General features: G+C 50.2%; 2 protein-coding genes, 1 non-coding gene and 1 pseudogene across 17 annotated transcripts in view; 2 read left to right on the top strand and 2 right to left on the bottom strand.

Moving 5' to 3' along the window:
- LRSAM1 (leucine rich repeat and sterile alpha motif containing 1) overlaps nucleotides 1–21561 on the bottom strand; it is a 40941-nt gene extending 19380 nt beyond the window's left edge. The window contains exons 1-15 of one of the 15 annotated variants that reach the window (XM_058524091.1): nucleotides 21449–21534; nucleotides 20934–21140; nucleotides 19189–19292; nucleotides 18727–18769; nucleotides 18127–18171; nucleotides 16984–17061; nucleotides 15772–15840; nucleotides 13907–13991; nucleotides 12508–12629; nucleotides 8844–8934; nucleotides 6196–6326; nucleotides 4104–4133; nucleotides 3307–3468; nucleotides 2828–2967; nucleotides 1847–1891 (exon numbers count right to left, since the gene is read on the bottom strand). In XM_058524091.1, the coding sequence (XP_058380074.1) occupies nucleotides 1847–1891; nucleotides 2828–2967; nucleotides 3307–3468; nucleotides 4104–4133; nucleotides 6196–6326; nucleotides 8844–8934; nucleotides 12508–12629; nucleotides 13907–13991; nucleotides 15772–15840; nucleotides 16984–17061; nucleotides 18127–18171; nucleotides 18727–18769; nucleotides 19189–19292; nucleotides 20934–21014 (1226 nt within the window). In that variant the 5' untranslated portion in view covers nucleotides 21015–21140; nucleotides 21449–21534. Of the gene's footprint in view, nucleotides 1–1846; nucleotides 1892–2827; nucleotides 2968–3306; nucleotides 3469–4103; nucleotides 4134–6195; nucleotides 6327–8843; nucleotides 8935–12507; nucleotides 12630–13906; nucleotides 13992–15771; nucleotides 15841–16983; nucleotides 17062–18126; nucleotides 18172–18502; nucleotides 18515–18712; nucleotides 18770–19188; nucleotides 19293–20933; nucleotides 21416–21448 lie in introns of those variants that run through there. The other 14 variants (XM_058524094.1, XM_058524093.1, XM_058524095.1 and 11 more) reach the window with 14 other exon arrangements.
- LOC131393825 (U4 spliceosomal RNA) lies at nucleotides 9310–9430 on the bottom strand (annotated as a pseudogene).
- Nucleotides 21562–21609: 48 nt separating the features above from the next.
- On the top strand, nucleotides 21610–25512 carry RPL12 (ribosomal protein L12). The gene is made up of 7 exons (XM_058524109.1): nucleotides 21610–21726; nucleotides 22387–22460; nucleotides 23566–23664; nucleotides 24031–24112; nucleotides 24677–24763; nucleotides 25147–25259; nucleotides 25428–25512. Exons 1-7 carry the CDS (start codon nucleotides 21690–21692, stop codon nucleotides 25431–25433), a joined length of 498 nt encoding a protein of 165 aa, XP_058380092.1. The 5' UTR covers nucleotides 21610–21689; the 3' UTR covers nucleotides 25434–25512.
- LOC131393834 (small nucleolar RNA SNORA65) lies at nucleotides 24468–24599 on the top strand. Its single transcript, XR_009215979.1, has one exon. It is a non-coding gene; the product is annotated as a small nucleolar RNA SNORA65 (small nucleolar RNA).
- Nucleotides 25513–25657: the final 145 nt, after the last annotated feature.

Genomic DNA, 25657 nt, shown 5'->3' with positions numbered 1-25657 from the left:
CCGTTTATTCAGTAAAAGTAACATTTCCAACAGGGATCCCAGATGAACACCACCTCCTTCAGGAAGTCCTCCTTGATGTGCCAGCCTAGGCATGTTCTCTGAATGTCCACTGCATCATGTACCCGCACTGGGGCCCTGATAACCTTTGGCCTCGTAATTAAGAGTTTCTTGCATAAAAAGATGAACGTTCACTTAGGTTGGTTGAGATTAAGAAAACTGATAACCACCGGTGCTGGCAATGAAGAAGAGGGCACTTTCATATATTGTTGAGAGGCGTGTAAACTGGCAAAATGTTTTTTGGAAGGCAATTTGGCCATACCTATCAAAATGCCCTTTGAATATTTCCTTCAGAAATATTTACATAAGTGTATAAGGGTATATCTGGAAGATGTTCACTGTAATATTGTGTAATTATGAAACACCGGAAACCACTTCAATGTCCATGAACAGAGGGCTAATTAAAAAAATCATGATAGGGGCCGGCCCTGTGGCATAGGGGTTAAGTTTGGTGCGTTCCACTTTGGTGCCCCAGGTTTGCGGGTTCAGATCCCGGGAGCAGACCTACACCATTCATCAGCCACGCTGTGGTGGCGACCCACATACAAAGTGGAGGAAAACTGGCATGGATGTTAGCTCAGGGCTAATCTTCCTCAAGTGAAAAACGAGGAAGACTGGTAACAGATAACATGCTCAGGGCTAATCTTCCTCAGCAAAAACAAAACAAAAAAAGATATAATCTTATAGCGGAATACTCTACAGCTATTATAAACAATGAGGTTTTTGTAGTGGCAATACATCCATGACAAAATAAGTGAAAATAGAAAAGGTGATTGCATGTATATGTGTGCATGCTGCGTGTGTGTGCATTTTTTTTCCACACCACACTGGCAGCAGCGGCTGGGAGGGGACGACATCCTTTAAAGCTCTGCAGGGTCTGACTTTGTAGAAGCAGCATATATTGTCTAAGCACTTCTGCTTCCAGCCCAGGACCCAGGCTGCTCAAGAGAAGGCCCTATCTGATGCATCCCTGGACCCCAGGTGCAGCCCAGACAGCCTCAGCCAGTGTGCTGAATGATGCCACCGGCCACAACTCAGCTCGGCCTTGACCACTCCCAGCTACCGCAGCACCACAGCTGGAGTGGGTGAGGCGGTGGGGCTACCCTACAACCCCGGGGGAATGCCCTGCACGAGGCCTTCCCAGGCAGCAGGGGCCTGGAAGGCTGGGCCCACTGTGGCGGGGGGCTCTCACAGGACAGCAGCCAAGTCCACACTGCTACTTCGGGATCCCAGACAACCAGGAGGGGTCCACATTAATACCTTGGGGAGGAGGTGCACGGGGTGATGGGGTTCGTCCCTCCCACCTATCATCTTTTCTAATTACTAAAGTGGTGCGCCTCAGTGCAGTAAACACGCAGAGTTTGAGAAATGATACACTATATGTTCTGCTTTAATTGTAGCCACCACTTTTCCACTTAGCAATATGTTGTATTCTCCCTTGATAAGGAATATTCTTCTATGAGACATTTAATGGCTGCAGATTATTCCTTTGTACATAATCTATGTAAACAAATTCTTTGTTTCCCCCCAGACATGTGTATTTTTTATATTAGGAATATAGTTGGACATTATATATACATTCTTACGCACGTCTCTGAATTTTTCTCAGGAGTGCATATGTGTTTTAACAAACTTGAAGGCAATGATTCTTTTTAGTTCAAAGCTTTAGGAAAACTTTCTGGCATGATCCTTGAGAATCACAAGACCTTCTCCCCTCAGAGCCTCCTCACAGCCCCACCACCCTTGGAAGGAAGGCAGTGCCCAGAAAGCGCTAGAGCAGAACACTTACCTTTCATTTTCCAGTGACTTCAAAATCTCGGAACTTTTCTTTTGCCTGCGGAGACAACCATGAAAGGTCCCTGCATTGTTCCCAGCAGGCCTGTTTCTGACAGAACTGCTCGCCCCCTACCGCACCGGCTGTGCACAGCGGGTTTAGTAACTGGGCTGGGGGGGCGCCTTAGCTCTACCACTTAGGGGCTGTGCTCTCAGGCCAGTTACTCAACCACTCCAAGCCCCAGTTCCTCATCTGTGAAATGGGACTAATAATAATACAAAAACCTTCATGGAGTCTTTGTAAAGAGTGAGTGAGAAAATAGACATCAAGTGCTAGGCACATGAGAAGCACCCAACAGATAGCAGCCCTGCAGGAGGCCTGCTGGGGAGAGCACGTGCGCGGCGGGCGGCCTGTGTGACTGCTGCACGACGAGGAGCAAGCGACTCAGAGGATGGAAGAAAGGAAGCCTGGAGGCAACAGGGGTATGGCTAAAGCTTGTTGCTGGAACCTTTCCACAAGGGGTCCCCTAATGAGCCGTCCTCAGGCTTCCTGAGATCTCCACCTGGCCCCCTTTCTCTCAAGCCCCACCAAGACCTGCTCCTAGCTGCTCTCACCTTGGACAGGACTTGTCACTGCAAACCTCACGACAGGGTGAATGGCTGACCTCAGTGCAGCAGGTTAGGTGGAACCCAAAACAGTGGAGCAGGATGTGATCTCAACTCTCGTTAAACCCACTCATTTTACAGATGGGAAACGTGGGAGTCCACAGGTCCACTCAGGGGCAGTCCCACGACAAGAAACAAACCTGGTTGTGCCCAGATCAGACTCTTTTCTCTTTACGTTGGTGCAAATTACAGCACCAAGAGCGGATCCTAACGATGGAAACCTTGGGCAGGAGTAGAGACTGAGGGAGAAATGGACCTCCATCCGGGGCTCCTCGGAGAGCACCACAGTTAAGGTCTCCGGGTCTGGGGGCCAGGGGGCCGGGAGCCTGACCTCTGATTCTCCTGCAGGAGCTTCTGGATCCGGTTGGAGATGTTCTGCTCCGTCTGCTTCAGCTGCTCCTGCAGCTGCTGACGCTCTGCGTCGAGGTAGCGCTGGCGCTCACTGAGGCCCTGCTCCAGCCGGGACTGCTCCTGCAGCAGGACAGGCGGAGGTCCTGAGCAGCTGGGACCCCCTCGATACCACAGGGCAGTGAGAGACCCTGGACTGGGGTTAGGAGACCAGCTTTCCTGCCCTCATCCAGCCCTCTCTGTGTGACCCTGGAGCAGGTCCTCCCCTCGCTAGGCCTCAGAGTGTCCACTGCACACGAGGAGGCTGGACTAGGTGATCTGTAAGGGCCACCAGGTCCTGGAGGATGGAGTGAGACAGCTTTCTCCCACCGCCCTCCCAATTCAGAGGGACCTCGGTCTGAGTCAGGAGGCCCTGGTAGGGGGTGCACAGACAGGCCTGAGCCCACCCGGCCGCTCACAAACCTCCTTGACTGTCTGGAGGATCTCATCCTTCTGACTGCTGCTCTGCTGAAGGAGCTGGGCATGCTCTCGCTGCCCGAGTTCCAGGCGCCGTTCAAACTCCAGTTTCTCCAGCATCTTCTGTTCCTGCAAGAATGTAGATCCTGGTGATGGGTGGCACAGGCCCTGTGGGCGTCAGGACACGGGAGCAGGGTGACTCCACACCTCAACTCTGAACAGTGCAGGCTGTAGGTCCAACGCTGAGCACCACCACCCTGCCACGCTGGGGCCCTCCCAGCCCAGGGCCCAACTGTAATAAAACGGGCTGTTCACTGGCAGAGGCTAGAGGTTTGGAGTCTGGGGTTAGGCTCAACCTCTCTGAGCCTCACTCTTCTCATCTGTCAAATGGAGATGCTCTACCACCCACTGAGGCTGATGAGGATGTGGTGAGGCGATGTAAGTAAGAGGAAAGCATTACTTTACCCTCTAATTTATTTTTTATTTTTATTTTTTTAATAATTTTATTTATTTTTTTTTTCCCCCAAAGCCCCAATAGATAGTTGTATGTCATAGCTGCACATCCTTCTAGTTGCTGTACATGGGACGCGGCCTCAGCATGGCCGGAGAAGCGGTGAGTGGGTGAGTGCCTGGGATCCGAACCCAGGCCGCCAGCAGCAGAGCGCGCGCACTTAACCTTAAGCCACGGGGCCAGCCTACTCTCTAATTTAGAAGCAGGAAGAACTTGTTTCCTCATATCTTTTATAATAATTGAGATCTTTAATGAGAAGAAAAGTGACAGAAGAGAAAAGGCATTTTCTTACCTTCCTCTTCTCGTAGTCTGAGAACCTATTCTGGGGGGAAAAAAAGACAGTGGTCAAGAGAAGGTGGGCAGTAGTGGTTCTCACTGGCACATGGACCAGAATCACGGGGGCAGCCTGACATCATTCAGACTCCCAGCCCCATCCCAGAGCACTGCATCAGAATGGTGGGTGGGTGGCGATGAGGGGGATGGGTATTTTGATCAAAGGCCCCTGATGGTTCCAGAGGACCCAGGGTTGAAAACCACTGCCCCTGGCACCACAGGAAAGTCTTCAACACAGTTCTTGGGATGCAGGACTAAGAGGGCATGGTATTCCATCACGCCCCAAAATCCTCTCATGCCCCTTTGTCATCAAACCCTCCTCCCACCCACTGGCAATTACTATCTATTTTCTTATGTATTTATTTGAACCTTTTAAAACATAAAAATGGAAATATACTATATCCATTGTGTTCTACAATTTGTCTTTTTCACTTGTCAATATGTCCTGTGACCCAAGTACGAATAGATCTATCTCATGGTATGGATACAACACAGTTGGTTTAGCTTCTTGCCACTGACAGATATTTAGTGGGCTTCCAATATTTCACTAATACAAATAAGGCTGCAATGAACATCACTGTAAATGTCTCTTTGTGCAAGTGTTTCGCTGGGGTATGTACTGAGAAGTGGAACTTCTAGATCATGCGCTATGCCCATTAAAACTTTTGACATATATTGTCAAGTTATCTTCCACAGTGGGGATACCAATTTCCATTCCCAAGAGCAATTTATACGGCCACCTGTTTCCCCACACTCTGGCCAACAGAAATTATCAAAGCAAAATTAATGCCAATCTGAGGGGGGAAATGATATTTGTTTTAATTTACGTGTCTCTGATTGCTAGCAAAGTTGGGCATTTTTCCATGTTTATTGATCATTTGTACTGTTTTATTCTGTGAAGTATCTGTTGATATATCTTTAGTCTATTTTTTCTCTTGGGATAGTTTTCTGCTTCATATTAATTTTAAAGAGTTCTTTCCATGTTCAGTCTGCTAATCCTTCCTCAGAAATGTATGTTGCAAACACCTTCCGACAGTATAAACTGGGACAATTCTCCTGGAGAGTAATCTCCTCCCTCTCTAATTCCCAGGAGCTGTCAGGAGGAATATACAACTACAAAAGCATTCACAGCAGTCCTGGTCAACAGGGAAGGGTGTCATCAGGGAACCAGAGGTGAAGAGTCATGGGAGGATATGAAGCCAAACCCACAGCAGCTGGCACTCCCTGCTCCCCCCGGCGTTGCCCTCCGCCTCCCAGCCACAGGGGCCCCCGGTTTGTGAGCCTCTGGTGTGGGAGCAGAGGGTGGAGCCAGAGGTGGTTTCTGTCTGGCTCCAATATCAGGTACACCCCAACTAACGTGGCAAACCCTTGCTGAGCTTCCTCCTCCGTGCCCATCCTAAGCTAGTTCATGGCCAGGCATCCGGGAGGGCCAGCCTGGTGCTGATGCTGATGACATGTGTGCCTGTCTGACATCTTCTCTAGACTGAGAGCGTGACAGGCGTCCTGTATAGCGAGTGGCATAGAGGCAAGAAGTATTTGTTGAGAGACAACAATGAACAGACATGATCCCACTCTCACGAAGCTCCATCCAGCAGGGCAGACAGACATTAAACAAATCATTTCCCATATAATTCTTCATTTAATTTAGAGCTGTGATAAGTGCTCCCCAGGAAATGTACAGGGTGCTCTGAGAACACGTAAGAGAAGAGCTGACCTGCTCTGGTGTGGCAGGGACGTGCTGTTTAAACTCAGAACTGCAGGACGACACCGAGTTAGCAGGAGAAAGTGAGTGGGGAGAATTCCAGATGGGGGAACTGCATGTTCAAAGGCCCCAAGGGGTTCAGGAACAGAGAGGAGCATGCTGCAGCTGACGTTTGGTGAGCTAGTGAGGTGAGGTGGCTGCAAAAGCATCTGAGCACATCAGTCTGAATGGAGGTGAATTCTAGTTTGACGGAGGAATCCACAGGCTGCAGCTCTAAACATCCCCCCAATGCCCAGGGGCCCCCGCACTACCCTCCCCCCCCACATGCCTGCAGGCAGGTGCGCCTTACCTGCCACTCTACCTCCGCCCTAGAGAACCTGTCCATGGGCCCATTGGGGCTGTCCTGGGAGTTCTCAGCTCCATCTTGCTCCAGGACTGGCAGCAGGTACTGAGAAGGGGGGTAATATTCCAGCCCTGACTCTGCAAGAGACGGACACCAGCTGACCAGGAGGGAGGAGGCAGCCTAGGTACCTGGAGCTGCTGGCGCCTGCTGGCCTTGCCTCCCTCCTTCCTCTCCAGCCTCCTTTCCCACCCGACTCAGTCCACTGCTCCCCTCTGCTCTAGACTGGGCCCTCCATATCGCTTGCCAGTCCTAACGCCTGGACCTGGAATGTGGCAAGCGCTCAATAAGCGTCAGCTGACTGAATAAATGGGCAGCCATCTGCCTCTTTACCATCCAGGTGAGAACAAGGTGATGGAAAACCTGAGATTAGTAGAGAAGCTTTACCCATAATTTCCTGTATGTGTCAGACCCTGGGCAAGTTGCTTACCTTCTCTGGCCCTGCCTAGTTTCCTCCTGTGTCATTTGAAAGGGTTCATACCCTTTCCTCATTTTCTATTGGGTTGTTTGCCTTTTTCTTGCTGATTTGTAGGAGCTCTTTACATATTGTAGTTAATAACATTGGGTCTATAATGCGTGTTGCAACTATCTTCTTCTAGGTGGTAACTTGTCTTTTTAACTTTGATGGTGTCTGTTTTTTTCTTTTTAACTTTAATATATTTTATTTAACCCAACATATCCAAACTATCATTAGTAACTGAAAGGTAAGTTGAACTGTAAAGGTGGGTTGGGGCAGGTCACATTGGACTTTGAAATCACGAGGGAGTTTGGACTTTATTCAGTGTCAGTTGCATTACTAAAGGTATTTAATCAAGGGAGTAACATGATTCTCTCTCTACTTTTAAGAATACTACTGGTGGCAGCGTGTAAAATGGGCTAGAGACCCAGAGGCGAGGGAGATTAATTAGGAAGCTACTGTAGGCAAGAGGAAACAATGGTGTGGGAATAAAAGGAAGGAGGAGGCTACAAGAACAAATGCAGAATAAACCTGGCGATTGAATGAATGGGGCAGAAAGCTGAGAAGGTGGAAGATGCTGAGATTTCAGGCAAGGCTAACTAGGACGGTGGTACCATAAACAGGGAATTCTCCGGATTAGTTTTCTGATACAGTATTAGAGTTGTAGAATTTTTCTACCCAGTGATTTTCATCACTGTACTGGATTTGTTTCCAATTTGATGACCTGTATAGCTTTCCAAAGATCATTCTATGAAAACACTCTTGAAGAGCGTCTGGTATCACGACGATGGTGTCCTTTTGAGGTAAAGAAGTTTTAGACTTTAATGTAGCCAAAGTTATCTCTTTTTTTTCCCTTGGGAAGGATATAAATAGGTGATTCACAAGAAATACTAAAAATGGGCAGTAGACATATGAAAAAAAATTCAAATCATCAAAGAAATGACATTAAAATAATAATAGGCTCTCTTGTTTACCCATCAGATTAGCAGACTTTTTAGGACAATACCAAGGGTTAGCCAGGTTATGGAAAGAAAAAAGATCCTCTTAGAGACTCCTCATGGCAATGTAAACTGGTATAACCACTTCAGAGGGCAACAGAGTGCTTGTCTGCTTTCCCCTGCCAACCCTACTGTTCCCTGCCCTAGAGGAACACTCACACGGAGCCAGAGAGGTGTGGGTTAAAATGTCAACAGTGGGAAACTGGAAATAACCCCCATGTTCACAACAAGGGGATGGCTACATAAACGATGGGGCTCCACCATGCGAAATACCATAAGGCAGTTTAAAACAAGGCAGATCCATATGTTACGAGATAGGAAAAGGCCCAAGACTTATTCCTGAGAGAAAAAGGCAAGGCACAGAATCACACAGTATGATACCTTTCGTACATTTTTTTCTTTTTATGTTTTTAAAAGAGCAAAACCTAAAATTTTACATACATATGTATACGAACTACACAGTTTAAATAAATTGAAGGATTATTTCTCAAGCTGTGTAGTCGGTATATATAACGTTCACTGCTTTATTCTTTATATCTGTTGTAAACTTAAATATCACATAATTTAAAAATCTTTATAAAGAAAATCACTGGTTTGGTCCAGCTTGACCATTGGCTGGGTACACATTAGACCCACCTCTTGCTTGAAGGTGAATTTGGTAGATGTGTGGTTTGGTTAGGGGTTGTGTGATGTGTGTGTAACTTTTTTTTTAACTGATGTATTACATACATCTGGAAAAGAGCACAAAATCTTCACATACAGCTTGATGAGTGTTTAAAAGTGAACCCTCCCCACTCCCCTACCCATCCAGGTCCCTCCATATGCACCTCCTTCTCCCAGGAACATCCTTTTCCCTTTTCTAAGTCCTAATAATTCCTCAGGTTTCAGCCAAGCCACTTGCTCAAACAGACCTTCCTCGAGGCCCCTAAACCAGACACCCCTTGTATTGTCTCACAACCACAATCTGTAACTACATTTCCTTGTGGGATAGTCTGTTTTGCCTGTTTCTCCTGCCAGCCCTGGAGCTCCGAGCAGGCAGGGACTGTGCCATCTGTCTCTGCCGTCCCCCAGCCTGGGCTGGCACAGGGCCGTCGATGGCACATTTGCTCACTGTGCTGAGGGGGCAGGCTACCTGGCTTTACCTTTGCAGAGGAACTGCTGGACGGCCCCGGCGCCGGCACTGCACACCTCCCGCGGGGGGTAAACCATGGACGAGGCGTCGAGGTTCAGAGTCTGCAGACACAAGGGGACCCCTCTTTATACGTCATTCATTCACTGCTCAACACCGCTGGGAACCATGCGGTTCAGCTATTAACTTGTGCGCCTGCTGTCTCCTCTGCCCAGCCGGGAAGGCTCACCTGCCTTGTTCCTGCTGTGTCCCCAGCACCTAGAACGGTGACAAGCACGCAGCAAGCACAACTCATGTTTTAGGATAAATACATGAATGAGCAAAACAAAGGAAGTTGTAGGACAACATATAGAATAAGATACCATTTTTGTTAAAAAAAATATATTCATATACTCACATTATAAAAAAAATTTGGAAGAATATATATCAAACTTACAGTGGTTTCCTGTAAAGGGTAGATTCTGGAGTACTTTCTATGTGAAATGTTTTTTAATACTGGAATTTTTTTAATATCATGTAGTATGATTTTTTTTTTCCAATTAGCAATAATCGCGCCTCGGATAAATCTCATTGGCTACGATACTGCCACTGCGTAAAGCTTAGTATGATTTTTTAGGTAAGAAAAAACAAACGTTTATAGGAACACACACGTATATGGTTACAGGTTTATGGAACCCAGGAGACAGGGACCTAGGCTCATGCAAACGCCCACCCAGCTGTCTACAGCCATGGTGTGCGTTTTTTCAACCCAGCCCTCCTCCTGCTGTCCTCTCGCTTCCCATTGGCCTTCTGATCCCACCGAGTGTTGGCACATGTTACCTAAGGCCCCTTCAGGAACCAATATCCTCTCTGCCTGGAACAGACAGACAGGCCTCAGGGGCCAGGAGAGCCCTGGAGCAGGGACAGGGCCTGCGAGGCCACTGAGTGGGAAGGGGAGCTCAGACATCCCTCCCTAGCCCAGCTGGCGTGCAGTGGGTGCTGAGTGAACACGCACTGCAGCGGGGGGCTGCTCCACAGCAGAGGAACCGAGTGCCTGCAGTTGGGGGGCCCAAGAGCAGAAAACCCCAACCTGGGGGGCCTGAATCTAAAGAAGATTAACCCCACATGGGTGATATTAGTCACCGACAGTAGAGTGTGGTGGCTTAAGAGCACGGACGCTGGGGCTGCAGCGCCCGGTTCGGTGGCCATGAGCCACATGTGGCCATTTAAGTTTAAATTTTAATTGATTAAAATTAAGAAGAATTCATTTTTGGTGGAGAAGATCAGCCCTGAGCTAACATCTGTTGCCAATCCTCCACTTTTTTGCCGAGGAAGACTGGCCCTGAGCTAACATCTGTGCCCATCTTCCTTTACTTTATACGTGGGATGCCGCCACAGCATGGCTTGATGAGCGGCACGTAGGTCTGCGCCTGGGATCCGGGCCTGCAAACCCCGAGCTGCCGAGGCGGAGCGCGTGAACTTGACCACTGCGCCACCGGGCCGGCCCCACAATGAAAAAGAACTTGAAGCTCAGTTCCTCGGTTGCACTAGCCACATCTCAAGTGCTCAACAGCCAGAGGAGGCCAGTGGCGACTGTACTGGACAGCACAGGTTACGGAGCATGTCCCCTCTCGGCAGGAGGAGAGGCTGGTGGACGGCGCTGTGCCAAGTCACACAGCCCGGGTTCAGGCTCCAGCTCGTCACGTTCCAGCTGTCTGCCCTCAAACGGGCCACTGGACCTTCCCGAGCGGCAGCGCCCTCAGACTTACACAGGCGCAACGTCGCCGACCTGGTGGGCTGTTTGATGGGTAATATGAGAGAACGTGTGAAAAAGACCTTGGCCTTGACCAAGAATGGCTGTGGTTATTGTCACAGCCTGAAACAAGTGTTGTCCAAGGTGCCACCAGGAAGCTCAAAAGATTTTCTTTAAAGAATTAATATAAAATGGATTACTCTCAGAGCTCCTGTTGTCTTAGTATGGCTGCAGAATTAGGAACAGTGCTCTGAGCTGTGCTGCAGCCAGTAAGCACATGTGGCCATTTAAACATAAAGTAATTAGAATTCAGTAACATTAAACATGTAGTTCCTTAGTCATACTAGCCACAGTTCAGGTGCTCTATAGCCACACATGGCTGCTGGCCACCGACTCAGACAGCAGAGTCACTGAACACTTCCATCATCACAGAAAGTTCCATCGGACAGCACAGAAAATAACCACGTGTTGGCCTGTCTCTCCAGCCCGCCCAGGGAGAGGAGCTGACCACCATGGCCTTTCTCAGCCTGGCCGTCATGGCAGGAGGGATCAGCCTCTGGGGTCAGCCACCTCCCTTTGCTGTCTCCAGGCTCACCCACCCACTTCTGATACAGATGCGGAAGCTCAGCAGACTGGCTTGAGGGGTAATTTGCTGATGGCTCATCAGAGGATTCCGGGATGCCTGGTCAGACTGTGTCATGGTGAAGGGGTAAGTCCCCGTTCCAGAAGGCCCAGTTGCACAGAGTGAGAAGCACAGGCCCTTGATTCAGACTGCCTGGTTTTCAATCCCATCTCTGCTATTACTAGCTGTGTGGCCCTTGGGCAAGCTCCTTAAACTGTCCATGCCTCAGTTTCTTCATCAGCAAAGGTGGCACAACAGTACTTGCCTCGCAGGATTTTCGTGAGGATTCAGGGAACTGATGCAGGTTAAGCACCCAGCCTTAGTAAGCACCAGATAAATCTGAGCCATCTTGTCATTGTGACTGTAGGAGCCCACCATCCCTGGGCAAGTTGCCTTGTGTCAGTGTCTGTTAGGGGCTGAATAGTGCCCACCCCCAAAATATGTATGTTGAAGTCCTAACTCCCAGTACCTCAGGACATCACTATATTTGGATATAGGGTCTTTAAGGAGGTAATAAAGTTCAAAATGAAGTCACCAGGCTGGGCCCTAATCCAATATAACTGGTGTCATTATAAGGCGAGGAAATTAGAACACAGACATGAACAGAGGGAAGACAATGTGAGGACACAGGGAGAAGACGGCCACCTACACCCCAAGAAGAGAGGCCTCAGAAGAAACCAACCCTGCCGACACCTTGATCTTGGACTTCCAGCCTCCAGAACTGTGAGAAAATAAATCTCTGACGCTTAAACTACCCAGCCTGTGGTACTTTGTTATAGCAGCCCTGGGAAACTAGCACAGTGTCCCAGGAAGTGCTCACCCTCCCCTCCCTGCCTCCTCCTGTTCTGATGAAACTCAGTTTCTGTGGCTCCAAGCTGAGGCCACTGCCTCCCTCATGCTCGGGGCTCTTCATGATCTGGACCCTCCAGGTACAGCAACTTCCAACCACATCAGATCCCTACTCTCCCCTTAACACATCCTGCACTTTTCTCTTCCTGCCTTTCTGTGTACCGTTCCCTCCCCCGGAATGCTCCTGCTATCCAGGTCCACTTTTTCACAGCTTATTCCTCAAATACCACATCTTTCATACAGTGTTAACCCCATCAGGATTCAGCCTTATCTCTCCACTCTAGAAACAGTTTTTCTGCCTCTATTATGGCAGCAAAAGTCACATAATTACAACTGCTCACACATCGGTCTCTCTGTGAGCTCCTAAGGACCATGCCTTGAGATCCCTGTGGCCAGGGGGCAGGCATTCAGGAACGTGGGAAGGGGAGGCGGGCAAGCCAGAGGGGCCCCAGGCGAGAACGGCTGCCCACTTACCTCCAGGGTTCGAACATGGGCCAGCACCTGTGGCAATCTCTGAATCTCATTTTCAGTGATGTCGAGAGTACGTAAGCTTCGAAGTTCCCCCAAGGTGTCTGGAAGCTCCTTCAGCTTGTTGTCTGGAGAGATCCCAATGCCACAGCTTAACACCCCAAAGCCCCTTCACCAGCTTCCTGCCTGACATCTGCCAGACTCGGGGGCAGGTGGGTGCCTCGCTGCGACCCTGGGGCATGTGCCAGGTCCTGGAACCTGAGGCTCCGCAAGGAAGAACACGACGGTGGAGTTTCAGTGACCTGGGTTCAAGTTCCCACTCCACCACTTACTAGCTGAGTGACTTTGGAAAACTGACTTTACCTCCCTGGGCCACAGTTTTCTCATCTGTAAGATGGGGATAACAATACTATTTGGCCTCTTGGGAATATTGAGGGATTCAATGAGATTATGCATATGAAGTCCTCAGCGCAGTGCCTATCACACAGTAAGTGATCAACTATTGGGGTGTCATTATTTATATGTTACAAATGGGTAAACTGAGGCATGCTCTGTAGAAAGTGCTTAAAGACAACAATAAGAAATGAAAGAGCAGGTGTGCCCACAGCGGTTAAGTGCGCACGCTCCGCTTTGACAGCCTGGGGTTCGCAGGTTCGGATCCCGGGTGCGCACTGATGCACTGCTTGCTAAGCCATGCTGTGGCGGCGTCCCATATAAAGCAGAGGAAGATGGGCACGGATGTTAGCCCAGGGCCGATCCTCCTCAGCAAAAAGAGGAGGATTGGCATTGGATGTTAGCTCAGGGCTCATCTTCCTCACACATACACAAAAAAGACATGAAAGAGCCGGGGGGTATGGTGAGGCAAGCCCTCTGATGCATTAGAATCTGGGCTCTGCCACTACCGCACTGGGTGGGCTTGAGGAAGTCACTGCTCTCTGAGCCTCATTTTCCTCATCTGTAAATCGGAGGTGATACTTTCTCCCTCTCCTTTCCTCACAGACCCGTCATGAGGCTCACTGTGTCGCTGAATGTGGAAGCGCTAGTCACTGAGTGTGGAGCACTACTCAGAACCGTTACTGTGGCTCCTGAATCGCTCTTGCCCAGTCAGTCCACTACTCGTTATTATAAACATGAATGACAAGCCTCGGGGGCCTAGCTGTCAACATCATCTGCCCTCCTCCCTATAAGGCCCTGGCTCTGAGAGTCGCAGGAACCCTCTGGATGCCCTGTCTCTGGTTACCATGGAGACAGACCGACCTAACAGGAGGTCAGTCCAGCTTAGAGGGACACCCAGGACTGGCTGCCCTCACGCTCAGTGGCTCCCACGAGGAGTACCCTGTGGACGCTGGCTGGGACAGGGCAGAGCTGACTGAGGGTCACAGGGACAGGGTTTCCTGGCCCCTACCTTTCACATTGAGGGTCTGGAGCTGAATCAGGTTCCCAATGGAACGCGGGAGATACGTCAGTTGATTCTTTTCCACGTTCAATACCTAAGAAAGAGGAGAAAATGACATGAGAACCCACGGACAGGTAACTGTGTCCACCCCTGCTTCAGGCCAGGCATCATCTGGACACCACACACACACCTCATCTCTCCCTGACAGCCCTGTGAGGAAGGTGTAAGTTGTTAGGATCCCATTTGAGAGATGAGAAAACCAAGGCTCAGAGGGGTGACACAATGTACCCAAGAGAGCAAAGCCAGACCTTGAACTTGGTTCTTGTGGAGGTTCTATCATGTACACAGACCACAAGACGCCCGAAAACTGCCCCACAATCAGGGAGGGAGGAAGGGCACTAACAGATTCGGGGATCCAGGCGAGGGAGCATGTGGTAAGGCTCTAGTCACCCCAGTGTTGGCAGAAGGAACCCGCGCTGCATAAAGGCAGTGGGATCTGCCCCAAGGTCTCAAGGTCGGCAGCCGGTGGTGCCGGGACAGGAACCTGGGCTTGTTGGATTCTGAAGGCTGCACTCCCTCCAGGATGCTGTACGGTGAGATGAATGAGGCAAACGGGAGGACACACTAAGTAGCCATTAGAGACAGATACACTGGGAAGCTAAGCAGCCATTAAAAACAACGTGGCAGATGAATATTTGATGAACCAAAGGATGGTTATGAGTTACTGTCTGGTATCCAAAAGTTACAAAACAGTGAATGCAACAATCCTATGAAAATATACTCATAAAAAAAAGTCCCAAAAGGTCCTACACCAAGATATTCATTGTACCTCTAAGTGGTGGCAATTACTACTGTTTTGTCACACATTCTCTTGGGACCTCGGGCAAGTTACAGTCATCCCTCCAAACCTCAGTTTTCTCTTCTGTAAAATGCGATACCACCCACACTGTAAGGGTTGTTCATTCAAATAATTTCTTAGCCTCCCCTGTGTGCAAGGCAGTGCACTAGGTGAGGGCGCCGCCCCCCCAGGATTACATTTCAGTAGAGGAGACAGTCAAGCCAGGAAACACTTCATTAGTAATTATGGACTGCCATTAGTGATCTCAGGCAAATAAGCCAGAGTTGAGACAAAGGAGAATAAGGGGTCTACCTAGACAGGGAGGTCACGGAGGAGTCTGTGGGACATTTAGGCTAAGAGATGAAGGATGAGCCACTCAGGCAGAAGGAAGAGCCCCGTGGAGAGGCCCTGCTGGAGGTGGGCACAGAAGGCCAGAAGAGTCTGAGGAGCTGACTGTAGGGAGCGACGGGGAGAGAGAAAGAGAGGAGGCTGGAAAGACAGGTGGGCCTATCGTATAGGTTCTGATGGGGCACAGTGAAGAGAAGAGATTTTAATCTAAGTGAGAAGGCAAGATGCTTCTTCCCCTCTAAAATGGGGACCATCCCACCACCTGCCTCACAGGGAGGCTGCGAGGAATCAATAAATAACGCAAGGGAAATGCTTAGCCCCGCGCTGGCATGCAGGGAGCACTCAATAAATGCAGGGGCTCTGATGACAAGAGTTAGAAGTGAGATGGTGAGTCAGAGTGCTGAATTCACCATTTCTAAAAGGTAGACTTGCTGGGTGCTCTTTTTCTATAAAGTTACGGAAGCTCACGTTGAAATCCCAAAGAGGACATGCCAACAACGTGGTAGAGAGACGTCCACAGCCCAGACTGCAATGGCGAGGGCCTCACTGGGCATCTGAACAGCAAAGGGGCCGAGTGGGGGTGGGGGAGTTGGCACCAAGTGCAGCCCCGGCTACAGCACAACTAGAACATTCTAGGCTTGTGTGGCTGCCATTGCTCACTTGGGGTTTCTGTTTCCTGCAGCCATACCTGGAGGGACGTCAGCTGTCCTATATCGTCAGGAAGGGCTGTCAGCTGATTATCGTGAAGATCCAGAACCTGTGGAAGGAAGACAGCTTAACATCTCACAGCCACCAACCCACAGAGCCCCTCCACCTTCAGGCCCAGAACGGAAAGAACACGCCAGGGGCCCTCCTCACGTCTCTGGTGTTGGAATAAAGTGCATTCAGCCCTTCCTCTCCAACTAAACGGTCATTCCGCTCCCTTCCTTTTTCAAAATATTATACCATTTCATCCTTTTATCAAATATTTATTTTTAACCATCGAGTGAAAAGTATGCTAAAAAACAATATGCAGACATTTGTATGCTAAAAAAGAAAACTCCCCATAGCATAAACATATATTTGCGTAGAAAAAAACTACAAAATATGCAATAAAATATTGGTAGTGCTTCTCTAGAGTGTGAAATTATATACATTTTTCCTTCTTTGCTTAACCATATTTGCTAATTTTTTTAAACAATGAAAATGAGCAAAAAAGGCCTAGGAAATATATATATATATGTATACATATGAAATATAAATGTACATACATATAAAAAATACTTTTAAGTGTTATTTTTTCTGACTACAAAAATAATGTATATTGGACCAGAACAACAGAGAGAAGCAAAAACCATCCCCAACCCCACAAACTAGAGTTAACCATGAAAACCACTCTGATGCCTATGTGACTAGTTTTTTTTTTCTTAGTGTGTATACTCACTGTCACAGTTCATGTTCACGGGGAACAATCCTGGCGTCACACCTCATGTCTACTGTGAATACATCCCTGTCCCTGTCCTGGAGGGGCTGACAGTCAGGAGGGAGTTGCCCCAGACCACAGGGCTCTTGCACTTGGACCACACACTGCATGGTGTCCCTCCTCTTCCTTCTTGTTTGGCACCATCAGTCTCTCTGCTCTCTGCTGGTTCACTTGCTAGGAGTTTATGGTTTGTCTTTCCACCTATTGGATAAGCTCCCCAAGGGCAGGCCCTGTGGCTGGTTCTCTCTGTAAGGCCAACCCATGCACAGCACATGGAAGGGACCCAATAAACTATGCTGATCAAACCCCAGACTGACTAATACATTAAGGCTGTCTGGCATAAACTGTAACAGAGGAGACACGAAGGGAGTGGGGATGCTCAGCTGCACCTGGAACAGCATGCAGAGTCCCCGGCGCCTGGGAGCAGGGCCCCAGTACCTTGATGGTTGCGAGACTCAGGAGGCTGCAGGATTTAGGAAGCAGGGAAGTGAGGTGATTTGTGTGGACAATCAACACCTGTGTGGAAAAGATTTGCGGCAGGTTCGGTTGAAGAAGAGCAGCAGGTACGAATGGCTGAGGGCAGGGCAGCCAGGTCAGCACGGGACGCTCAGCGGCCTGCCCCGCCCAGCCTTCTCTGCTCTTCCGGACACCACAATAGGGAGTGTGGTTCAGAATAATGGGATCTCCCGATGTGGACTCAGATAACCTTAAAATCCGGAATTTCCAGGGTGAAAGGGACCTTAAGGTCTAATTCTACCTCCCATCCTGAGAAGGGGTCCCCGTGCAGCTCTCCTGATCTTAACCTTCCTCAGCTTCAGAATCTCCACGTGGAAAATAGAGAATAATAAAATGCCTGCCTCTGAGGGCTGCCAAGATGATTAACAAGCTAACAGACAAAAAGCACTTAGCCCGGGGCCGGCACGTGGTCCAGTGCTCAGTCCGTGTCATCTGTTGCTATTTTTGCTAGGCATCCCCTGCCTGGATACTCCCAGGGTCAAGGAACTCACTACCCTGCTAGTATGGAACACATTTTACCTACCTTCATTTAGATAATTCAAGTAGAATACTCCCACCTATCTGCATTCAAGGCTGCAATGCCTTTCTGAAAAATCATTCATTCCACTCTTAATCTCTCCTGGGTGACCAGAATAAAATGAGTGTAGTTTTCATCATTAATAACAATGAGGTTACTCAGTGTTTACTATGCGGCAGACACTATACTCTGTGCATTTATATTTCTATCACTATCTATCTACCTATCTGTCCATCACTCATTGAAACCTCATAGTTCTCTGTGAGAATAGAACTACGAATGTCTTCATTTCATAGATGAAGAAACGACATGCAAGAGTTTAAGGAAGTTGCCCAAGTCATGAGGGGCAAAGCCAGGGTGTGACCCAGGGCCATCTGATGCTAAAGCCTGATCTCCCAACTATGAAAACATGGGCTGCAGGCTGAAAGGGCGAGAATCAGAGAGAAGGGAGATGTCCACGCCAGCCAGACGGCTCCTAAAAGTCCCACCTGATTTTAAACAAGTAATCATGCAATAAGCAATTCTCTGAAAATGAAGACCCGTCTCACCTTCTTCTGGAGAACTTTACATGTTGCAAAAACCCCAAATGGAATCTAAGATAAGATAAAGAATTGAGTTAGTGCCTCCCCTCCGGCCAGTTTCTGATTTGTTTTCTGAGTGGCACTCTGTGAAGGAGAGACGGGGCAGGAAGTAAAGAAGTGCAAAACCCTCCTATGGAGAAGAGTGAGAAGCCCACAGGAAAGGCTGGTGAGGAACAGTCAGCCCTCCCTTCGATCAGCTGGCAGGAGAGTGCCCTGGTTAGCCCTGGCCCACCCACTCATCCCCACCATGAATTCTATATCAGGGACAAAAAATAGATCTTTGGTGCTTTGCAGAGGCTGAGGAACCCTAGACTCTTCCAGTGCCCTAGGAATCTGTAGGTACCTTCTCTAGACTCCGTGACTCTTAAAGACTATGCTAAGGCCAAAAGATCTTCTCAGTTCTTTTGGACAAGAATGAAATCTAAGGAAACATCTCTGGACTGGTGCTTCTGGCCTTTTTAAAGCCCCAGTCCACATCTGTCTTTCCTAGGGATACATGATCCAATAAAACAGGACAGATCAAATTCACAGCCAGAACATCACCCCAGTTTACCTCTGAGAGCTCACATTTAGAAATGTCAAGAATGTCATCTGCGCCAGCTTCTTTTGCCTAAGGATAAAAAGAATTAAAAAAAAAGTGTTCAAATGAAATATCCTCACAGAGTGGATAAACCAGGCAAAGAGACATAGAATTAAGGAGCTGCGAGAGACCACAGATACCAAGTGGTTCAGCTAGTCCATTTTGCAGGTAGACCAATGATCCCTGCTTCAATAAGCCTTGAGGTCCAGCAGGGAAGAGCAAACGAACAAGTGATGACAAGTGTGATCAGTCTCTGGGGAGGGTGGGGGGAGTGCAGTGCACTCCTGAGCACTTGACAGGGGGCCTCATCCATCTGCTCGAAGTCAGAAATTTCTTCTGGGGTGGCGGAAGCAGATGGGAGGGAGTTTGTTTGGGGGCAGTGCAGAGCCCTGCTTCATGGGCAGAGGCAGAGATGGGGATGGACTCAGAGCAAACCCATTTTCCCTCACCAGACACATCTGGTACTCCAGGCGTTTCCGAGCCTCCTCACTGGGTTTCCGCTTCCGGAAGAAAAGCGGCATCCTTCCTTTTTCCTGGAGCAATCTTCACAACACTAGGGCACAGGAGAGAAGTTAAGACCTGGGGAATTTGTCACAGTCCTCAACCCCCAGCACAGGAAGCACAGTAACAAGGGGCATGTAGCTGATCTGCTGGACTGTAAGTTCCCTGAGGACAGGGGCTGTATCCATCTTGACCATCAATCTGTGCCCTGAGCCCAGCACAGCAGGTGTTCGATACTCTCTGTTCTTTGTTGACTAAACAATAAACAGCAGAACATGGTGGAAAGAGCACAGTGGCAAGCCAGGTGACCTGGGTTCAGGCCCACATTTGCTGCTGACCCACTGTGAGACCCTGGCATATACTTTCCCCATCCTGGGCCCCCATCTCTCCTCCACGTTCGACAAGGGGGTTGACCTGGAGAAGCTTCCTCAGGTCCTCTCCAAGGACGCTCTTTGAGAACTCTTAACAGACTCAGCTGATGAACCACTTCTGGCCCCTGAAACACTGTCAGAGTGGCATCAGCAAACCAAATATGGCATAGTGCCAGCTGGCCATGACCTTGGGGAGCTCAACTGCATTATGACCAAAGTGATCTCTGAGTTCATTAAAAATTCAAAAGCAATCCTCAGGCACCTTACCGCTCTCACAGCTATTACTCCATTTGATTCTCACCACAGCCCTGTTTATAGTGATGAAACAGATGCTTATCAAGTTCAGGGATCTGCTTATATAGCCTGGATTGTAGCAAAACCAGTCTGGAACTCTGCTCTTTTGAGTCCTGATCCTGTGGAGTTTGTCCCCAACTCCTTGGTGCTCAAATATCTTAGCATGCACTGAGTACACTGTCCTGAACTCAGAAGCCAGGTGCTCACTGCCTGTCCAGTATCTGCAAATATCAACACTTGATAAGGGACATCGATGGGCCAGGAAGTAATCCTCCAGGGAAGCTTCCGGTTAACAGCACAGGCCTTGGGATAAAATATAGCTAAGTTCGAATCCCAGATCTGCCACCCATCAACCATGTCACCTTGGTTCAGCTCTCTAAGCCTCAGTTTCCTCATTTGTAAAGTGTGAATGAGTAATGATGTTACCAACACCTGGTTCTATAAGGATCCAGTGATTTCATATATGTAAAACCCATAACACAGAACCTGGCATGTAACGCGTGCTCAATAAATGTTAGCCACTTAGCACCATGCATCTAACAAACGTTTATTCAGGGCCTACTACACTTTAAGGAGCTAGGGAGAAGAGGGCTAGCGCAGAGATGCAGTTGAAGACACACAACCAGTCCTCAGGCGGAGGGGTGGAGATCACAGGTCTCCACCCACATGGGCGCAGGCTATCTGGAGAGCTGGCCAAGACTGCTGAGCTGGCTCAGGCTCCTCTGGTCACCTCACCTGCCTGCAGGGATGGGAAATAGTCTAAAAACAGCCCTCATCCATCCCTCTCTGATGACCAGCTCTTACTCTTCTGCTCCCCAATGACTAACCCTCCCTGAACCCCTCCCCGAAGTCCAGCCCTCCTCACCTCCTCTCCAATAGCCATATCCCTCCTCCATCCCGCCCAGAAAATCAGCTCTTCCCAACCTGCTCCCCGATGTCCATCCCTCATCCATCCCCTCCCTCGACGTCCAGCCTAGATGAAGAGAACCACACCCATCCTCCCCTGGCTGGAGTGGGCAGTGCCCGACCTGGGTTTGTGGGCAGGTCCCCGACGTGCGTTCCCTCAGGAGGACCTGAAGGCAGGCCGAGCACTCGTAGGGCTTGGTCATGCACGCCGGGTCGCAGACCACCCGGCACGGGCTTGGCGGAGCCGGAGTCAGGACTCCTCCAAACTAAGGATCTCAGAAAGTCATGCAGACCAGGATGACGAAGTCCGAGACTCAGAACCGCAGAATCTTGGAATTAGAAGTTGAACCGGATTTAGATCCAAATAAAATTGTTTCGATAACTAAAATACACGGATCACGAGGGAGTCAGAAGGGGGCCCGGGTCGCAGTGGCCCTGGGATCTCAGAATAGGGGTGCGGAACCCTCAGAGGAGGGGCGGGGCTCTGGGATTGGGTGAGAAGGACCACGGGTGACCTTCAGGATAAGGGGAAATGGGGAACAGCAGGGCATAGGATGTCGGGAGCAGCCTTCTCTTGTCTGCCTTCCCGGAGATAACTGCCACGAACCTCGCTTCCGAACCCCTGTCCACAGCTCACCTCAGTGCCGTGTTCTCCAGCCGACAGCCTCCGGAGCCTGCCCACAACCAACATGGCGGCAAGGACGTCGCTGGGGGGCTGGGCGGAGACGGCGGTTCTCGCGAGAGCAGCGCTTTCCTGTCTATATTTGACGTAGCCGGAGCACCTTCCGGTCTTTCGGCTCTCGGCTCGGAGGAGGCGAAGGTGCAACTTTCTTCGGTCGTCCCGAATCCGGGTTCATCCGACACCAGCCGCCTCCGCCATGCCGCCGAAGTTCGACCCCAACGAGATCAAAGTCGGTGCGTGCTTTCGATGTGGCCTGGGCTGCGGGATGGAGCATTCCTCCTCCGCGCAGCTTGTCGGGCCTGCGGCCCCCGCCGCAATGGCCTTTCCCACGTTTTCGAGCTTTCAAGCCGCTGCCTCCTAGAGGCCTCCCCGGTGCTGCGTTCAGGACGCTGTGCGGTCCTGGGCGAGGCTCTTCTCGTTCTGGGCCTCAGCTTCCCCACGTGTAGATGGGGAGGGAGGACCGGACGACCCGCGGCGGCTTTGCAGCCCGCACGCCCTAGGGTAAGGTTTGTCTCCGGCGCCTCTCCCCCGAGGCTGGGCTGGTTGGCGGCCCGGGCTGCTCTGCGCCGGACCCGGCGTGGGGCTCGGCAGCCGCAGCCGAAGCGGAGGCCGCCTCTGTCCCACGTGGCGCTTGGGGCGGCCCGCGCCGGAGCGGGAGGCGGCTCGCCGGCTGTGCCCGTGTGTGTGTGTGTGTGTGTGTGTGTGTGTGTGTGTGTGTGTGGAGCGAGGTGGCCTGCCCGCTGTGTGCGTGCGTGGACGGAGGTGGCCCGCCTCGCTCCCCGCTGAGGCTCTCAGTGCTGTTCCGAGAAGAGGCAGGAGGAGGCGTGGCGGGTCCCGGGAGGATGCGGCTCGGGGCTCCCTCTGCAGGGGCGCTGATCTTTCGTTTCTCGCAGTGTACCTGAGGTGCACCGGTGGGGAAGTGGGTGCCACGTCTGCCCTGGCCCCCAAGATCGGCCCCCTGGGTCTGGTAAGTCATTCTCGGGGGGGCGACTTGGGGGGGTCGTTTCTGAACTCGGACGAAGAGAGCAAAGTTAACTCGGGCTCGTGCAGACCCGAGCGTATCCGAGGTGCCGGTGGCGTTGAGGGATTGCCATCCCGGACTAGACATCTGAGCGGTGAAGTGGCAGTAGGCGTGTAGAAAGGTGATACGTGTGTGGAGATCGCACGTGGTACCTTGAAGCTGTAGCTTCGTCTGCATTGTCTGTTAGCTGCTGCTTTTAGTATATCTGAGGGATGGTCAAGTGTGAGGGTTCTGAGGTCAGGAGTGGCTTCGTGACACTGGGCAGCCTACCTGGCAGCTTGTTTCCTAGTCAGGGAAATGGACAGGTCGCTGTTGGGAGGATGGCATGGGTGTGGGTGAAGATTCTGGTGAAGGTTATGGTGACTCATAAGAATAAGTCTGCTCCTGATATCCTAGTTGGTATGACCGGCGTTCCCTATGACTGGTCTTATGTTCCTGCCTCTCCTTCCATGCTGTGCTCTAAACTGAACTTGTGTTTCCCTGAACATCATGAGGCCTTCATTTCTTGGACGGCGGTCGCCTGTCCCAAATGCTCTCCCCTCTTGCTTGCTCTTCCTTGAGCAGTGTCTTAACTGCTCTCGCTTGGCCCTTAGCTCAGCTGGCACTCACTGGATGTCTCTCTGGAGCCTTTAGGCTAGTGGTCACGCGGAAATTGTAAAGGAGCAGATGCCCAGAGCCCATCCCCACAGATGAACTTGGGTTGGTCTGACACAGGAACCTGGTATCTTTAAAGCTCCCCAGGTGATTGGAACTTAACTGGTTGAAAATGTCTTGCCACATAGGTCCTTATGGGAAGATAGGTAGCTAAGGGGCTTGGCCCCTTGTGGCCCTGAGCCTGTAATTTAGAACCCTGGGCAGACTTCAGCCCCAGCCTCATTTTCCCAGTCTATACTGTGGTGATAGCCAGGCCTTGATCGGGTAGGTACAGACAGTCCTGTGCTTCTGACAGCTTCCTGTGTGCAGGATAGGGAAAGTTGGGGAGGACTGGGCAGGTTTTCAGGCTGTGGTTCAATTTCAGGCACAGTGTGACTCCATCCCTTTATTTCTGTAGTCTCCAAAAAAGGTGGGCGATGACATTGCCAAGGCAACGGGTGATTGGAAGGGTCTGAGGATCACGGTGAAACTGACTATCCAGAACCGACAGGCTCAGGTACTTGGTTGGGGTTGGGGGCAGAGGTAGCAACCCTCTGGGATTCCTGGGTGGGAGATGTTGGCTGATGTGGCCACCTGCCACCAGTGGTGAGCCGAGCAATTTTACTTGTGGGTAAGGCTTTTTCGAGAGCGTGGACCAAGGGCAGAGACACAGGCTCAAATGTTAACTGTCGTTTCTGTGACATTGAGCAAATCACTTAGACCTCCTTGGGTAGGACGTGTTTCGGATTGGGAAAATTCCTCAAATGTACAGCAAACCTGGTGTCTGGTTGGCCGGTGGTCTCTGAGAGCTGAGGTGCATGGTAGTACTGATCCTCTTGGAGGCTGGGGTAGGGCTTATTCATACTGAGAATCTCTTGTGCAGATTGAGGTGGTACCTTCTGCCTCTGCTCTGATCATCAAAGCCCTCAAGGAACCGCCAAGAGACCGGAAGAAGCAGAAAAACAGTGAGTGGCCTTTTCCCTGGTAACCTGAGGGGTGTGGTCTACCCAGTGTTTGATACTTAGCTGCCAGTTTTCCCTTTAATGAAACGGGTTGCATGGTGATTTGATGTTAAGCTGTTACGGAGCCGGGGGTCTCCCGGGTCCCTGGTGTGGGGCAGGTCCCACTCTCAGCCTGTGCAGGAGGGAAATAGTAAGTGAGGGAAGCAACTGAGAATGATGACCAGGGATCAAGAGAGACCACTTGTGAGCTGGGTGACGCCAAACAGCTCAACTAACCCTAGTAAGGGAAGCTTTGTCTTTTCTGTCTCTGAAATAGTCTCTTCCACGTAAGATGAGTAAAGACTTTGGCCCCTAGCCACCCGCCACTGCACCTGACCAGTTCTCTGTTGGCTGGTGCAGTCCAGTGGTGAGCTGATAGTAAACCCCAGCTTAGGAAACAGGGTTGTTCTTTCCACGTGGATGACTCTGTGCCGAAAGCATGGGAACAGCCTGGAAATAGGGAGGAGGTGATGTGGTCTGCTCTGACCTCGGGTGGTGACACAGCTTTTGCTGTTTTCTTTTCTGCAGTTAAGCACAGTGGAAATATCACCTTTGATGAGATTGTGAACATTGCCCGACAGATGCGACACCGGTCGCTGGCCAGAGAACTCTCTGGTAAGAGTGGGATGACATAGACCCCCCTTAATTGTGATGTGTGTTGTGTGTTCACTGAGTGGTAGTGTTTTCCCACTAAAAGGACACTTTATAAGACCCAAAGTTGGGGTGCAGTGACTTCTGGGTTTGAATGAAAGAATAGCTTGAGGTCCTGGTGAGGATTTTGGTCTAGATGTATTTCCTTTGTGTATCGAGGGACCCACAGAGACTGCATCCAGAGCTTAAACTAAATGGAGCTCTGAATTTTGGATCAGGAGAGCCAGGGACATTAGTCCCTCTGTTTTGTAAAATAGGGTTATTCCTCTCCTTGCCTGATCTGGAACTCCACCGGCTCTGGGGATTGTGAGGGACTGACTGAGATTGCCACCTTTTCTTAATTATAGGAACCATTAAAGAGATCCTGGGGACTGCCCAGTCTGTGGGCTGCAATGTTGATGGCCGCCACCCTCATGACGTCATAGACGACATCAACAGTGGTGCAGTGGAATGCCCAGCTGTAAGTGACATTTGTGTTGGTTTCCGTTGTTTAAAAATGAAGGCAAAAGCTGGAGGGGAGCTAATGTTTTCATGGAGATAAGCTGGAAAGTTCTAGAAATGGTTCAGTGGGGTTGGGTGATAAGAATTTTTAGTTGTGTTACTGATGGGGATTCTTTCTTTCCCACAGAGTTAAGATCTGCTGAGGACAATACTTCAATAAAGGATCACTTGACAACTAACCGGCTCTTGGATGTGGCCTCTTCCTTGGGGGAGCTAGCTCCTTCATGGTCAAATGGTGGTTGGTGGGGTGGTCAGGTGGCCAGTGGGTGTTCCTCTGTCTGGGGAACAAGCTCCTTGTGGGTGACAGATTTCTGCCCTGTGTGAGTAGCTCAGAAAAAGACACGTAGGAAGTCTCAG

This window comes from Diceros bicornis, chromosome 28 (assembly GCF_020826845.1).
Source record: "Diceros bicornis minor isolate mBicDic1 chromosome 28, mDicBic1.mat.cur, whole genome shotgun sequence".
NCBI classification, from domain to species: domain Eukaryota; kingdom Metazoa; phylum Chordata; class Mammalia; order Perissodactyla; family Rhinocerotidae; genus Diceros; species Diceros bicornis.
The sequence above is the reverse complement of the archived record's forward strand: the minus strand, read 5'-3'. Positions and strand labels throughout refer to the sequence as shown.

Coding starts and splice junctions, on each gene's coding strand:
- RPL12 (XM_058524109.1), top strand. CDS start 21,690: ATGCCGCCGAAGTTCGACCCCAACGAGATCAAAGTCG. Junction 23,665..24,030: donor TCCAGAACCGACAGGCTCAG/GTACTTGGTTGG, acceptor TCTCTTGTGCAG/ATTGAGGTGGTACCTTCTGC. Junction 24,764..25,146: donor GCTGGCCAGAGAACTCTCTG/GTAAGAGTGGGA, acceptor TCTTAATTATAG/GAACCATTAAAGAGATCCTG.